Raw genomic sequence first — 15,537 nt, 5'->3', positions numbered from 1 at the left:
TTATCGACTAAAACACATTGACTTACGCCAAAAGAGTAACTCTTGAACTTGACGCACAACGTAATGACGGCTGTTGACGCTTCTCGCAGTTCAAACAAACAGGGCTGGGCAACCGCGTTCGTCATTATGTTGTGCGTCAAGTTCAAGGGTTACTCTTTTGGCATAAATCGATGTGTATGGCCGTCTGCCGGGAGCTAGTTATTTTAGTCAATAAAGTTTTAAATATGGATAGTTTTCTTACACAAACGCATGGCTTCACTTCTGAAGGCCTTTATTAACCGCTGCAGAGCCGTGTCGAGCACTTTAATCATGAATAGATGCGCTTTAATGGACTTCCAAAGTCGTACAGCCATTCACTCCCATTATCAAGCTTGGGAGAGCCGAGACATTTTTTATTATAACTCCGATTGTATTCGTCTGAAAGAAGAATGTCATATACTCCTAGGATGGTTTCAGGGTGAGTAAATCATGGTCTAATTTTCATTTTTGGGTGAACTATCCCTTTAAGCATTTGAAATGAGTTGTTGATTTAAAAAAGCAGTTTCAAACGAAAAATAAGTGTTTTACAGAAAAACTGAAAAAATCCTATTTTTTTAATTAAGTTGTTTTTCATATAAAGGTTTCCGAGTCAGTGATATAAGATTGTGTATGTATTTGCATTGTATTTACCCTGTAACTACATGGAACAAGAGGATAGCAAGCACCATTACATGAGACAAGAGTATCTTTCCCCAATATTTAAGCAAAAGTTGCTATGTTTTAGTTTTCAGTGCACCTTTGTTAAAAAGATTACTGTATAAATGCATATGTACCCTGTCATTTTTAAAAATCTTATGCAGTATGTCTTGATACACCATTATTACAAAAAAGTACCCAGTGTATATTATTGTTAATTTGCTCCCAATTGTAAGATTGTTGAATCATAATAGTAGAATGAGTACCCCTTAGTTCTATAATACTTAATATATATATATATATATATATATATATATTTATATATATATATAATTTTTTTTTCTTTTTTTCTTTTTTTTCTTTTCTTGTTGTTACCCCTTTATTCCCCAAACTTTACATATTGTTCCCTTACATGTACATGTAAGTACTTTATAAGTACACTATAATTGCAGAAAGTTGCACTGTAAAATCTCTTTAATTACTCAGTACTTTCTGGGCTGTAATCTAAACGTTACCACATATTCTTCTCTAATACTAAGGATCATTACTGTGGACATTAGGTTATTTGGTCACACTTTAGTTTCGGGTCCAAATCTCAATTTTTGCGTTAATAAACTCCTAATTACTGCTTATTAATAGTTAGTAAGGTAGTTGTTAAGTTTAGGTATAGGGTAGGATTATGGGATATAGAATATGGTCATGCAGAATAAGGCATTTATATGTGCTTTATAAGTACTAATAAACAGCCAATATCCTAGTTATATGCATGCTAATAAGATAAGAGTTAATAGTGAGAATTGGACCCTAAACTAAAGTGTTACCGGTTATTTTAAGCAATAAATTACAGCTTCTTACAGTCAACATGGAATGATGTTTTGCTTCACTATTGTGACATATTTCTGAGGATATTCTATGAGAAAAAAATTTATTGGCTCATGAAAAGTGTCTCTATATGACAGGCGGTTGAAGAATAACAGAGATTCAATTTGTCAGTGGAAAAGGAAAGTCATTTCAGAGGCCATTCAAGTTACATTTCGATAAACACAAAGACAAACATTTGTTTTCTTTAGAATAACTTGAACGAATGAATCGTTCAAAACAACTAGACAAAAGGATTAATAAAGTAAAATAATAACTTTATTAATAGTGTGATGTTCTTGGACAGACAATCCATTTGATAGAGATATTATATATTTATTTATTTATTTTATTACATTTTTCCGCTTTATTTTAAAGGAGCAGTATGTAGGATTGTGGCCAAAAGTCCTACAAAGTTTTTTTTTCTGTTAATTATGTTTATGCTTCAAATGAGAGATGTTTTGCAAAGTAATTATATATCGCAAAATTTTACTAATGGCGATTAGCAAAATATATAATAGTAAAGATGTACGCTCGTATGTGACAGTACATTGTTAGAACAGTAGCTGTTAGTATACTAACGGTAGGTATCTGTCATTAACGTAAGTACAAGCACAAGCCTCGGTCACTGTGTGTAATCGATATCAAAGATAGCCTACAGCTATTCATTTAGCTGACACTATAAGTGAAAGCGACCAGCTGTATTTTTTAAAATATGTGGTGTGAAATGATTACATGTCATTCTATTATTTTTGGCTGTAGAACTTGCATGATAAACAAGTAGGCTACAAAACGTTCCAAGTGGGACACATTATTCACAACATAGGCTACAATGTGCTTTTCATTGGTGTTATGGACGTTAGAAAAAGTTATTTTACCGTGGAATTGCGCCTATAGTGCTTCCAATTCGATGACCCACCTCCTCCATATGAGCTAACGTAACGTTACTTTGCACGAACATGCATAACTTTGTTCGACTGTCATGAATATTTGAAATGTCCATTTCATCAAGTACAAATTAGCCAAACATAGATGAATCTTACATGTCCAGAAATTCTTCTCCGTTTTCAGCCGTCTCCATCATTCAGAGGCATCTCCTATACAGATCCTTGTTTTATTTCGGACTTTGTAACGAAGTATTTCGGATTCATAACGAGTTTATCAGTTTATCTGATTCAGTTAGACTTTTTTTTTATCCGATTCCGACACGTTTGTAGCTGCAGCTGTGGTAACTAGAGCAGAGCTGGCAAACCGGATGCCGCAACACTACTGACTTCGTGATTGGTAGATAGGTGGAGGGTGGCGCATCAGACCAAAACACAACATGACAACATCAACATCAGTTGAGGGCTGCAAGTTCACTTTTTAAATGACAATATCCTGGCCGGACTACTGTTGTCAGTGATATAAGTATTTGAAATGAACATGATTTCTTAATGTCTAGTGACATATCAGGGCCATTTTATGATTAATTTAAATAAATTTCTTAGATTTCCATACAGCTCCTTTAAGGTTACTACGTATACTTACTATAGTAATAACAGTAAATGATGCATAATTACAAGTAACCAACCCTAAACCAAACCCTAACTGTAACTATAGCAAGTACAAGTAGATAATTTATATTACTCAGTACTTACTTAAGGAAGCACAATGTAACTACGCACCTTAATATACTTCCTTTTGGAGGGGGTTATATTGTTTCACTTAATGCATGTAAATGGGTTGCAAATTCTGTTTTATGCTTTTTTGTTTCATTATTTCAGAAGTTAAGGTGGAACATACAGTGGCCCTCAAAGGACACGGTGATGGAAAAAAATATGAAATGAAAGCAAAAATTGCATTTTTTTTGTGTGTTTCCTCACCAATGTATCTGAGTTCCCTCAAGAAACTTTCAACATTTTCTCAATGCATCCTCAAGACATCCTAGCAAAGTGCTCCTGCTTCACTTGTACATATTGTATGCATGTATAGGTTTTTTTTTTGGTTTTTTTGCAATGTAAATGAAGGCATGTTTTTCCAATAAGCCTGTGTTAGGTTGTTCTCATCAGTTTTCACGTTTCCCCCCAACAAGAGAATCTATAAAACGTTTTCCTTCCAGACAAAGCGTAAAACTGTAATCGGCATGCAGTGGACTGAACACAAACCGTCCCTCTTTGCGCAGCAAGTGTTCTGAATGCTCCCCGTCAGATCAGAACCCGTCTGATCCGGTTTGGCAGAACTGCAGACCACCCTCTGCAGCTGTCAACAGATTTCAAAAGCTCTGAGCTCGGACTCTGAAGTGGCAGTGACACATTCCAGCTTTTGATGGACACAGAGGAGCAGTTCTGGAAACATCCATCAGCATTCACATCCGCACACGTAAGCTGACAGGTCAGGTCTGGACAGACAGTGACAAACCTGGGTTGGACGCGCTGTCGCCGTGGACCATGACTGTACCGAGGAGGAAGTGACAGGTCGGGCTCGGGCCTTACATTTCTGCATGGGTCCAAACTCAGATGTGTGTGTGTGTCCTCGTTCGAATAAATACGCAAACAAGCATCTGTCAGTCAGATGTGGCGTGGAGATCTCGGTGGCCCGTCGTGACTCTGGTCTGAATGTCGTCTGTTCTCAATCACACGCTCATGGTTTGACACTCCACACTTGGTCTTGCTCGGCACAGATCATATTTGATTTGTCAAAACGTTGAAAGATTATGTCTTCATGAGAAGTCAGTTCTGTCGTGTTGCTAGTTTGGGTACTAGAACATTTCAAATGATACCTTCTGTTTGGTAACACTTTATTTTTTCGATGGTCTCCTTTAGATATTATGTTGACTATAAATATTGTTGCACCTACATGTTAACTAGCTCTCGTCTCGTAGAGTATTAGTAGATTGTCTGCTTAATGCTAACACTTCATTGTGATGGTCCCTCAACTGACATTTTACTGACTATACATAACTTTTCATGTACATGTCAACTTATTCTACTAACCCTAACAGTCTATTAATACTGAACTACTCTAAAGAGAGTTAGTTTACATGTGGGTGCAACTTTACTTCTAAAGGGGGGACTATTGAAATAAAGTGTAAACTTCGGTTTTTAAAGGGATGGTTCATCCAAAAAATGATTATTATTTATTTACTCTTGTTTTGTTTTTTTAACCTGCATGAGTTAATTTTTCCGAAAAAGATGATGTAAGGGAAAATATTTATTTTTTTATTTTTTTAATGACATTCAATGACACATTGTGGCAGGTTTGATATTAATAATGCCAAAAAGCATTGGTTCTTATTTAAAAAGAAATATCTGAAAGTGCGAATGAAATTTTAGAGTTTTGATTTGTTTTTAATGATTTGTTCAATTAAACCATCAACATACTGTATGTGGAAAATCTATATATTTTTTAATTAAAATATGAAGGACAAATGAAACCCTAAACTTGGTAAGGTATTTAACTTATTTAAGATATTTAAAATTATTTGGCAAACTGCAGTTACAGGTTTTATTTTACTATGCAAAAGAAAACAGTCATTTACTAATATTTTGCTGGTCCTCACTTGTTTTTGCGTGTTCTTCAAAAATTATGTCTGCACATTTTTTATTGTGTTATCACAAATACAACAATTGACTCCAAGCACAACTACGCAATATGATTACAAAATAATTAACAGGTTTTTGATAAGGCCGGACATCACTTTTGGCCACTACCATATATGAATTTTGTTAGGCATCAGAATGTGAAGCAACCGAAAACGAAGATCTTGGACACTTAATGTTTGTCAAACTTTGTGGAATTTGTTTATAGATTAAATACACCGGTGGTTATTTTGTGAACTTAAAGGGATAGTTCACCCAAAAATGAAAACTCAAGTTGTTCCAAACCTGTATGAGTTTCTTTCTTCTGCTGAACACAAAAGAAGATATTTTGAAGAATGTTGGTAAGCAAACAGTTGATGGACCCCATTGACGTCAATAGGGCACATAAACAGTTGGGTGACCTAATTCTTCATGTTCAGCAGAAGAAATAAACTCATACATGAGGGAGAGTAAATGATGATAGAATTTTCATTTTTGGGTGAACTGTCCCTTTAAGTGAAACTAACATGAGACATCCACAAAAAATGACCAAATACCACATCATTCAAAAGTGTCTCAGAAAAGTGAAGAGAAGCTCAACCATTATTCCTTTTGTATCTAATGCATTGACATTCAGCTTGATTTAAGTGTCCGAATACTTTTTGAGGCCACTGTCTTTTGTGCAATATGACTTAGGGAAATAAGGAGGATAATATGGAAAATATTATTCCTTCAAACAGATTACTCAAAGATCACTCAGTCTTCCTCAAATGTGCTTCAGATGTGTGTCACTTCACACTATATCACATTTTCCAGTTCTGTTTGAATAATGCCTAGTGCATGTGAGCTGAATAGGCCGAGACCGTGAGTGTGTGTGTGTAAGAATGTGTGACATGGGCATTTATCTTCCAAGCAGGGCTAATACCTTAATGCCGAGTACAGACTGAACACAGCGGAGGTTGTGTTGGTGAACAGGCCCGTCCGCACGGCGCTCAGTATGTGTGCTTGTACGAACACCGTCGCGTGTGTCAGTCCTCCTGTGGAGCCACGTTGCTTAAGCACCATACTTTGAAATCAAGCATGAATAATTAAGTCATTTCACAAGGCTGCTTTAACGATACATTACATTAGAAGAAATAGGTCAAGTGCTAGTGGTGGAAACACCGCAAGCATGGATCCTTATTGAGGTAAAAAAAAAAAAAATCATGTTGGGTCACAGTTATTACTTTGAAACACTACCCCCCACCAGCAGGAAGTTAAAGGATTATTATTTATCATAAGATAAACAATAAAAAAATGATGCTGTCCTCCAGCAATTTTTGTTGCAAATCTTGTCTAGCTACAGTGTTAAGAACAATTTTTTGTCCCTTATTATAGTGACTGCGTTTCAATGCACAATCATACTCCGATTATGTGGTAATTTCAGATCATTACTATGATTTCATTCTGCATATAAACAATAGGAGGACCTAGTGGCATATATACATTAAAACAAGGGTAAAAACCCTCCAATCGTACTAAATTCTTTCTTTAAAATAAGCATTTTGTTCATAATCCATAATCAAAAATACTGATAACGATCTAAAAGCAGATAATTGTAAAATTTCAAGGGTTACAAAATGTTTTTAAAAAATCATTAAGCTGACAGTACAACGTTGACATGAGATTTAGAAATCATCAGGTATTTCTCTGGTCCTGGCGTTCAAACGCTTACAAAATCAAACATTTAATAATTTGTGCATTCATGTATTCTTTATGCGTTCTATAATGATGACTGCAAAATCCAAATGTTGGTGTATCTGTGGAAATTTGTTTAAAGGAATTTGTATTGCACCCGTATGAATGTGTGAAATACAGAATGACTTTCTATCTATTTGAGACGTTTGCAGTTTATTTAAAACAGGAATATTGTGAAATATTATTGCAAATTTAACGGTTTTAATGTGAATATATTTTAAAATCTAATTTATTCCAGTGATCAAAGCTGAATTTTCAGCATCATTACTCCAGTCTTCAGTGTCACATGATCCTTCAGAAATCATTTCTTATTATTATCAATGTTGAAAACATTGTGGAAATCATTGTGTGTGTGTGTGTGTGTGTGTGTGTGTGTGTGTGTGTGTGTGTGTGTGTGTGTGTGTGTGTGTGTGTGTGTGTGTGTGTGTGTGTGTGTGTGTGTGTGTGTGTGTGTGTGTGTGTGTGTGTGTGTGTGTGAGTGTGTGTGTGTGTTTGCGTGTTTGTAATTTCATGATTTTTAAAAAAAATATATAAAGTTCAAAAGAACATATTTTATTTAATTTATTGCAATTTAATGCAAAACAAACCCTGAACAGTAGGGGATGTATGGGACAGTTTTTTTACATTATTAGCCACGAGGTGTACGGTTGTGCATGTAAGCGTACTTCTTGTGTTCAGCCACAGTTTGTTTTGCTGAACTGAACACGTGATTTGGTCAAAGTAAAGTAGATTCCAGCTTTACCCCCCACGATTCTCTTCATCTCAAGGCAGGAAAGTCTTTGCTTGTAGCCTGTGGTACTGGAAACGCACGATTGTTCACCCTCAGCTAATTTAACATCCCGTGAAAACACACATCTTTACATACACACACACAAACAATATGTTTGCATATGCTCGGGAAAAGGTCACTGTTCTCTGTTATGCAGCCTTGACAAGTGGAGCCTATTAGTTTATCAGGGGAGCGGTTATGGGTTTTGGTCTCCGTTTGTGGTATTTTACCTGTCCTGCATTCCATGAAATATTTCCTCCATTGTCCTTCCTCGATGAGGGACTTCATGAAAACCAGGTCCATTTAAGGGAACTGAAATATGGAACGTGGCGCAACGCGTTTCCATCCTGCATGTGGCAGCTGCACAGGTGTTAATTACTGTGCAGAAATATTGATTGCTTAGTTGAGATTCTTGATGGAAATATCAGGCAAAATATTCTGGTCTTGAAAGACTTGTCTTGAAAGGTTTAAACCAGCACGGCAGCCTATTTAATTTCACTTGTGGTTCTTTTCCTCGTCTTCTAATTGGGTTATATGCATTAGATTTCCAAATTAAGCATCTGCTGTTAACAGTATGCATATGTTGTTGTTCTACTTTGAAAATTACAGCTCTCAAGACTTCAATCACCGCCTGTCCGTATCACATGAAATTTGAGCTTTGAATCAGAAGCAGGTTTGGAATCCCCAGGCCTTGACTCTTTCATCATGGGGAGTGCATTTTAATTAGCTCTTCTCGGCTCAGCGCAGAACTGACGATTTGCACCAGAGCTGCGGAACAAAACATTGAAAACCCCTACCATGCGAATTAACACTGTGTCGCATTTATTGGCAACAGTTGCATATATTTTGCTATGTCAGACAGCTTCAAACCAAAACTTACAGGGGCTTTTTTTTTGACTTCATAATTAAGTTTACGGCACGTTATGAAAGCTTGTATACAGAACAGATACAACCGTAACTATCAGCAGTGTCAACGCTTTGGCAATATCTCGTATTTGTTTGTTTGCATTAGTATTACGAGCTTTTGCTCTTACAATCGGTCCTCTGTTTTACTTCTTTATTTATAGTTGCAGTTACAGAACTTCAAAAAGGATGGTGTTATGGGTGGTTGCCATGTTGTTGTTGTTGCTATGCTGTTGCTTGATGTTTTCTTTTTGTTGTTGTAGGTGTTATTTTTGTACGGCCCAGTCAAAAGAGTCAAAATTTTTGCCTGTTTTTTTGGGGGGATGTGGGGCATCTGCAAGGAAATAATTGTATATCCATCCGTCCGTCCGTTTTGTCTGACTGTCGTTCTATCTATCTATCTTTCATTTTATTTAGCGTTCTATCATTCCATCTATTGTTCTATCATTCTATAGCTATCATTTTATATACAGTATCTGTCTACTGTTCTATCATTCTATTTCTCGTTCCATCATTTTGTCTCTCATTCTATCTATCTATTGTTCTATTTCTCGTTGTAATATACTATCTCTGATTCTATCTCTTATTCTATCTGTCCAAGAAACCTTAAAACTTCAAGGCCTTTTAAACTTGACAAATGTTTTCTAGTAAAAAATAAAATAAAAAGTTCAGCTTTATTTTGTCTCTCGTTCTATCGTTCTACTCTGTAAAATCTAATTAGTTAGACTAAAGTAGTTATGTTATAAATCATTCATTCATATGCATACATACATACATACATACATATATGTGTGTATATATATATATATACAGTATATATATATATATATGTATTACTTCTCTTCCTTTGAAACCAAATAACTGATTTCTTGTTGATTCGCTGCATCAATGGGAAGAGAATTACAATAATATAAATGAAGTTCCAAGTGCCCAACCAAACATTTTAGGAAAATCAACATCAATTTATGAAGTCAGCGTATGTTGTTCATTCAAATTATCAGTTGTATTGACAATTCAACATTCAAGATGACTTTTGGAAATGAGTGCATGCAAACAGAGAAAAATAACTGCAGAAGTGGAGGAAATGAGTGAAAAGTCCTTTAAGAATTTCCCCGCCTCAAAAACCACACTCAAACCAATCAATTAATCTTAGCTTTTCCGAGTAAACAAAGTGAATAGTACAGATTACTAGAGTTTTACATTTACATTTTTACATTGGGCAGACGTTTTTATCCAAAGCGACTTACATTGCATTTCAGGGTACACATTTAAATTTTTTATCAGTTCTTGCTTTCCCTGGGAATCGAACCCATGACCTTGGCGTTGCAAGCGTCAACGCTCTACTGTTTGAGCTACTGGAAAGTTCATTCTATCATTTTGTCTCTCGTTCTATCATTCTGTCTATCGTTCTCTCATTCTGTCTATCGTTCTATCATTCATCTATCTATCTATTGTTCTATCGTTCTATCATTCTGTCTATCGTTCTATCATTCTGTCCCTCGTTCTATCATTCCATCTATTGTTCGATTGTTCTATCGTTCTTTCATTCTATCTCTCGTTCTATCCATCTATCTATCTATCATTCGATTGTGCTATCGTTCTATCATTCTATTTCTCGTTCTGTCATTTGATCTCTTATTCTATCTGTCCAAGAAACCTTAAAACTTCAAGGCTTTTTTCAAATGTTTTCTAGATAAAATAAAATAAAAATACAGCTTACATTCAAATTCAAGTTCACACAACCAGACTAAACACACCTGTGGACCGTTACCTCAACGTAATACTGGCCAGTTGACATTGTACATGACAAAATACCCCTATATTACTGCTTCTAAACTGTGCACACAATCACTTAGTGAAAGTCACACAAAGCTGGTCAAGATGAGATGGCAAGGTGCCAGCAGTACACTACATACAGGTACAGATATAATATGTGTGTGTGTTAACGTTTATACACAGAGGGTGTTAAAAGCTGTCAGACAGGTATGGTCAAAGTGGAAGCTCAACACTGATTGATCGGTGGAGTTCATGTCAAGTTCACGGGAGGTCTCTGCCATCATCGCCCGGTGACTGGCATCCGCACATCAGCGCGAGGAGACGGGAGAAAACAGGAGGATCGAGTAACGTCACCACATAACAGATTAACAAAGGCAGCATCATCTCTCTGTATGACAGCGGAATCATTTATCACACAGCAATGGTGTGTGCTGAGGTCATCTGTAGTCTGTGAGTAATGGCCACTCATTTGTTTATCCGTGACCTCAATAATCAGAGATGGTGAGAGGTCGGGACACAAATGGTGAGACACTGCGCTTCAGAAAGGGGAACTATTCTGCTTCACCTTGTAGGACTACAGTTACGCTGTAATAAATGTAATAAAGCTGTGCCGAACAATGTACGGTGCCGCTCATTGTGTGCCGCTCATTGTTGCTGTTACTATGACATCATAAAGGATTTCTCAGCTGAAAGATTTTAATGTTTCTATGGTTTCGGTTTAAATCAAATCGCTTGTGTCCTTGTACTGGGTGAATTTGGGTAAATCTGGCCACTTTTTGACATTGAGATGACTGATGGGATGAGATCACTTTACTATTGTGTTCTGATGAAATATGACTTCATAGGCCTTTTCAAAACCAAACACATTTTTGAAAACATGGTCACATGATACTGTGTGCATAAGCATGTGCTGAGTAATATGATGCATAACATGTTTTTAATATATAATTGCTTATACTCTTTATAAGCATAATAATTAGCAGTGTAACATGGACAATGCTACTGAAAACTAAACTTTTATTAGCTTTTTTTGTCTTTGCACTTCCTTTCAGTACAACCTATTGTTTATTTTGTTGATTTTTTTTTATATTGTATCAATTTATTTATTTTTTTACTATTTCTTTTTAAAAAGAATCTCTGGAAATCATATCCAAAAACTATACATTGCACACTATACTATCCATTGCAGTGTTTAGGTTATCCATATAACATGCTACTGTAATTTATTTAATCAAGATAGCAATGACAATAACTATGCCTTATTTCGACACAGTAAAAAATGATTTTTCATGATTTATCATCACAATGTTTTATCTTTTGTAAAATAAACTTGGATAATTAATTTGGATCACATAACTTATATTTTCTCATAAAAAAAATCTCCTTTGTTGTATTAACTCAATTGTTTTATTTCAGTGAACTCAAAATTTTAAGGCAACCAGGTAACTAAGTTAAACCAAAATTATTTTTGATTTGTTATCACAACTTTTTATCTTCTCAAATCAACTTAATGTGGTTCAGATAACATAATATTTTGAGTTTCTATATTTATTAAACCAATCTCCTTTGTTGTAGTAACTAAAATTTTAATATCAATGAACTCAAAATTAAGGCAATCATGTAACTTACTTTTTTTAAAGTTAAACCAACAATATTTTTTTTACAGTGAGCAGCTACTGAACATTATTATATATTGCATATTATCATTCATTATCAGAACGTATACACTAAACATAACATAAACATTTCTTTGTTTTTTACACAACAACTGTGTATTTAACGCTGGATTCTTCTCAATGCCTTTATAAACATCTTAGCCAACTGTATACTGTACACAACAGATTGCTATAGTATACTAACTGATAACAACAACAATAATGTTTAATTTCTAGCAGCTACTAAAATAATATTCATAAGTATTTTGCACTGCAACATGGATGCTAATGTGTTATTCTCACATTTCCAGGTATAACATTTAACATTTTTGTCTCTCTGCCTTTTATAGGCATACAGAGACCCCTTACAGCTTTCACATATACATGTTAATGTAAGTAATTACCACAGCAATGGCAATTATATCTCATGTCTGGCAGCTACTAAAAATAATTACATATTGCATGCATGTTATTCATTATTACTCTGCAGTGTGTCATTACACTGAAGCATTCATTGCTTCACGCGCTCAGTTCTCAGCATCTCTGTAAACTCAAGCCTAAAGCGGCAGAGAGACAGTATGAGGCTGGTCTTGTGGGCTGTCTCATGTTTTCTCCGGCCCCTGTCTCTTTAATAAACTCGTGGTTATCTAGTGTAACAAATGTCTCGCTGCCATCATCAAGTCCAGAGGAGGAGGAGGAGGAGGAGGAGTTTTTAATGTTCAGTTTGTTCTATGGATCGATGTTTGCTGCTGGCATCGGCGTGTGTGTGTGATATACACTATTTTTTCTGCCCTTTTCCTACTACGTTTCATACGAGACCGGGAGCCTAAGCGATTGACAGCGTTTGTCCTTTTGGCTTGGGAAACACAAAAAGAAAAGAAGAAGAAGAGACGGAAAGAAAAGCAAAGCAAAACAATCCGCCATAGATCTGTCTATCTAGGAAGGAGAGGTATATTAAAATAGAGACACCTGATTTCTGGACAGCGTTTCTGAGAAACTGGATTGTACGGAACTGAAGTGCATTAGAGAGTCGCTATTGCGTGTATATGGACTATATCAGAGCGCTTTTACAGAATTTCACCTGGGCTCAGTTTCACTGTACGTGAACTAAAGAGAGTTGAACATGCCAAGGAGGAAACAGCAAGCACCCAAAAGGGCTGCGGGTAAGATTCAAATTGACACCTATCATTTCACATTCATCCCGACATGAATATTGCTATTCATCCGCGTTTTAAGTCGCACGAGCGTACGAATTTGTATCTGAACGGACCTATTTTTATCTTGTGAAACAGTTTGATGAAAGTGATAGCGCTGTCTTAGAAAGAGGATGGTTAATATCAGAGAATGATGCTTTGATACACTGCAAAAGCTTACGCTTCGGTTCTCGGCAAAATCCGAAGAAAGTTTTTAAACTTTCAAGTCCAACGAACTATTTCACGTTTAAATAAACGTAAACACGCGTGTTTAGAATGTAAACAGCGTTCGTTTGGCATCATCAAGAGAACGGTATGCTTGAAACTCGTAACGTTTTTTAGCATTATAAACGGACCGAGTAGTGAACCTTGTGTAACCCCTGTAACGTCTGTTAGACGTTGTGGGGGAAATGGTCTTAATCAATATTTTCGTCTCGTTTGTGAATAAAAATAAGTAAATATTCTTTAAAGCAAACAATATAAGTTAACTTTATATTTTCAGATTTTCTCTTAAAACAAGTAGCCTATTTATATCCACATGCTGTATATGCAATGTGTTTGCATATAATCGAAGTGAATCAGAGTTTAGGCAAGGCTCACTTCCTGGCCTATTTCTAATGTCATGCTGTTCACATAGGCTAATTAAGTAAAATGAACCCTTTTGTACACGTTATATAGTTGTTTTGGACGTCAAAGTTTAAAAGTTCAAACTTTAGCCAGATTTTGTTGGGAACCGAAGCGTGACGCGTTTCTTTAAATACACTGAGAGGAAATGCAGAGTGATTTTGGATAGATGTGCTGCTTTGGATCCGAATATTGGTTGAACTTCCTATGAACCCATAATATCTCATAGACAAACGGACTCACACACACTCACTCAAACGGAGTGCCGGCACGCACACACACGCGGACGCGCGCTCCAGAGCGCGAAACACACAAGAATAAAGCCGTTTAGATTACATCTTTTATTTATGTTTCAGTAACATGATGAGATTAGCCTTGCTATTTTGTTTTTAACTTTTTAATTGTGTACCAATGTTGCCAGTACATATTGTTCCATAGACTGTCTTGTGAACTAACTAGACAGCATTTTTGAGGGCATCATTTTGAATAATGTTCATAATGATGCCAGTGATGCTGTCTAGGCAAAAAATAATCAAGTAGCATCTTTAGTTTAGCCGAAACTATGAATCTTCTTTCATTTTGATTCCTTAGCAGTGTTGACAATACAGTCTTTCTTAGGCAGTGTGTCAAATCCTTATGAGCCCCCTACCTAGGTAGCATGTGCGTGCATCATTTTGAATCTTTTTCATTTTCTTTTTCATCTTCTCATCATTTTATCTAAAGTGCCTATGGTGTCCAAAAACATGCGGTCAAGCCACCTTTATTTATATAGTGCTTTATACAATACAGATTATTTCAAAGCAGCTTCACAGCAATAAACAGGAAAATAATGATCAATGATACAAAGGTAGTAGGCAACTCACTACGTTTTGAAACACAGTCAGAATCTTCTCATGCACAGCAACGCAACTGGCTGTATACCAGAAGTATTTTCACTGAAACATTTTCTTTTTTTTTCTTTTCCCCTTTGGCTTTTACTTGTCATATGATTGATCTCATGTCATGTTGGATTTATTGATAGATTAATTTCTAATAGATCCATTTATCAACGGTTCTTTGTTAGCCTTCCCACGACCTCAGGTGGTGGCTGTTCGGATTATTAAACAAAATAGTTTCCATAATTAAATGTTAGGCTTTTTAACAATTTAACTACTAATGTGCATTTCAGTAGTTTATTAATAAAAATGCATTTTTCTTTTAAATGTGTATTTAAAAAGAATAACATTTATCAAATTTGTATTTTTTGATCAAAATATTTAATTTGTATTACAGCCATACGCCACAGGTTAAAGCATGAATCTGTCATTTGATTGTCTTTCTAGACAAAGTCCATTAGTTGCAGCATTTTCAATGGTTTAAAAGAAGTATAGCCACAATGGCAAGATTGTAAGGAGCCAAACTTTGCTTTAGAAAGTGCATACCGCAGGTTATTGTTTTTGCGTACATCGACGCCAGATGCTCTGGGCTCTTTGCGAGGTGAAAGGATGATCACTCTTTATAATAACAGTGGACAAACCCCACAGATGGTCATCACACTCTGCCAGCAATGGCGGATCTTAAAACCTCCTGAAGACGCTAAGTCCCTTCTTACTAGTTTCTACTTTGTCAGTCACTTTCCCTCGCGCACACACATTCGTCGCTCTCTCTAAAAGCCCCCTTCCCTGTAACAAAAGCTTCGCAATTATTGGGTGAACTTTTGCGAAGATTCCTAAGCGATCCCTTTACACGCTCTGGGCCTGCTCGCCTGTAATCTGGTAAATGTGTCAGCCCTATGGAGAAATAAGCCT

The 15,537-nt window shown here is 35.9% G+C and overlaps 1 protein-coding gene across 4 annotated transcripts in view; it reads left to right on the top strand.

Moving 5' to 3' along the window:
* The window catches only part of tshz2 (teashirt zinc finger homeobox 2), a 122,344-nt gene that overhangs the window by 54,182 nt on the left and 52,625 nt on the right, over positions 1-15,537 (top strand). The window contains exon 1 of one of the 4 annotated variants that reach the window (XM_077218862.1): positions 12,284-12,325. The exons of 2 other annotated variants lie outside the window; for them this stretch is intronic. Coding sequence is in view for 1 of the 2 variants with exons in the window: in XM_077218860.1 (XP_077074975.1) it covers positions 13,057-13,096 (40 nt within the window). In the remaining variant the exon portion in view is untranslated. Of the gene's footprint in view, positions 1-12,283; positions 12,326-12,500; positions 13,097-15,537 lie in introns of those variants that run through there. One more of the 4 variants, XM_077218860.1, reaches the window with a different exon arrangement.

This window comes from Siphateles boraxobius, unplaced genomic scaffold, assembly GCF_051911475.1.
Source record: "Siphateles boraxobius isolate OS27281-9 unplaced genomic scaffold, OSU_SipBor_1 77, whole genome shotgun sequence".
Classification (NCBI taxonomy): Eukaryota; Metazoa; Chordata; class Actinopteri; order Cypriniformes; family Leuciscidae; genus Siphateles; species Siphateles boraxobius.
Note: the sequence above shows the minus strand (reverse complement) of the source record. Positions and strands in the feature narration are given on the sequence as shown.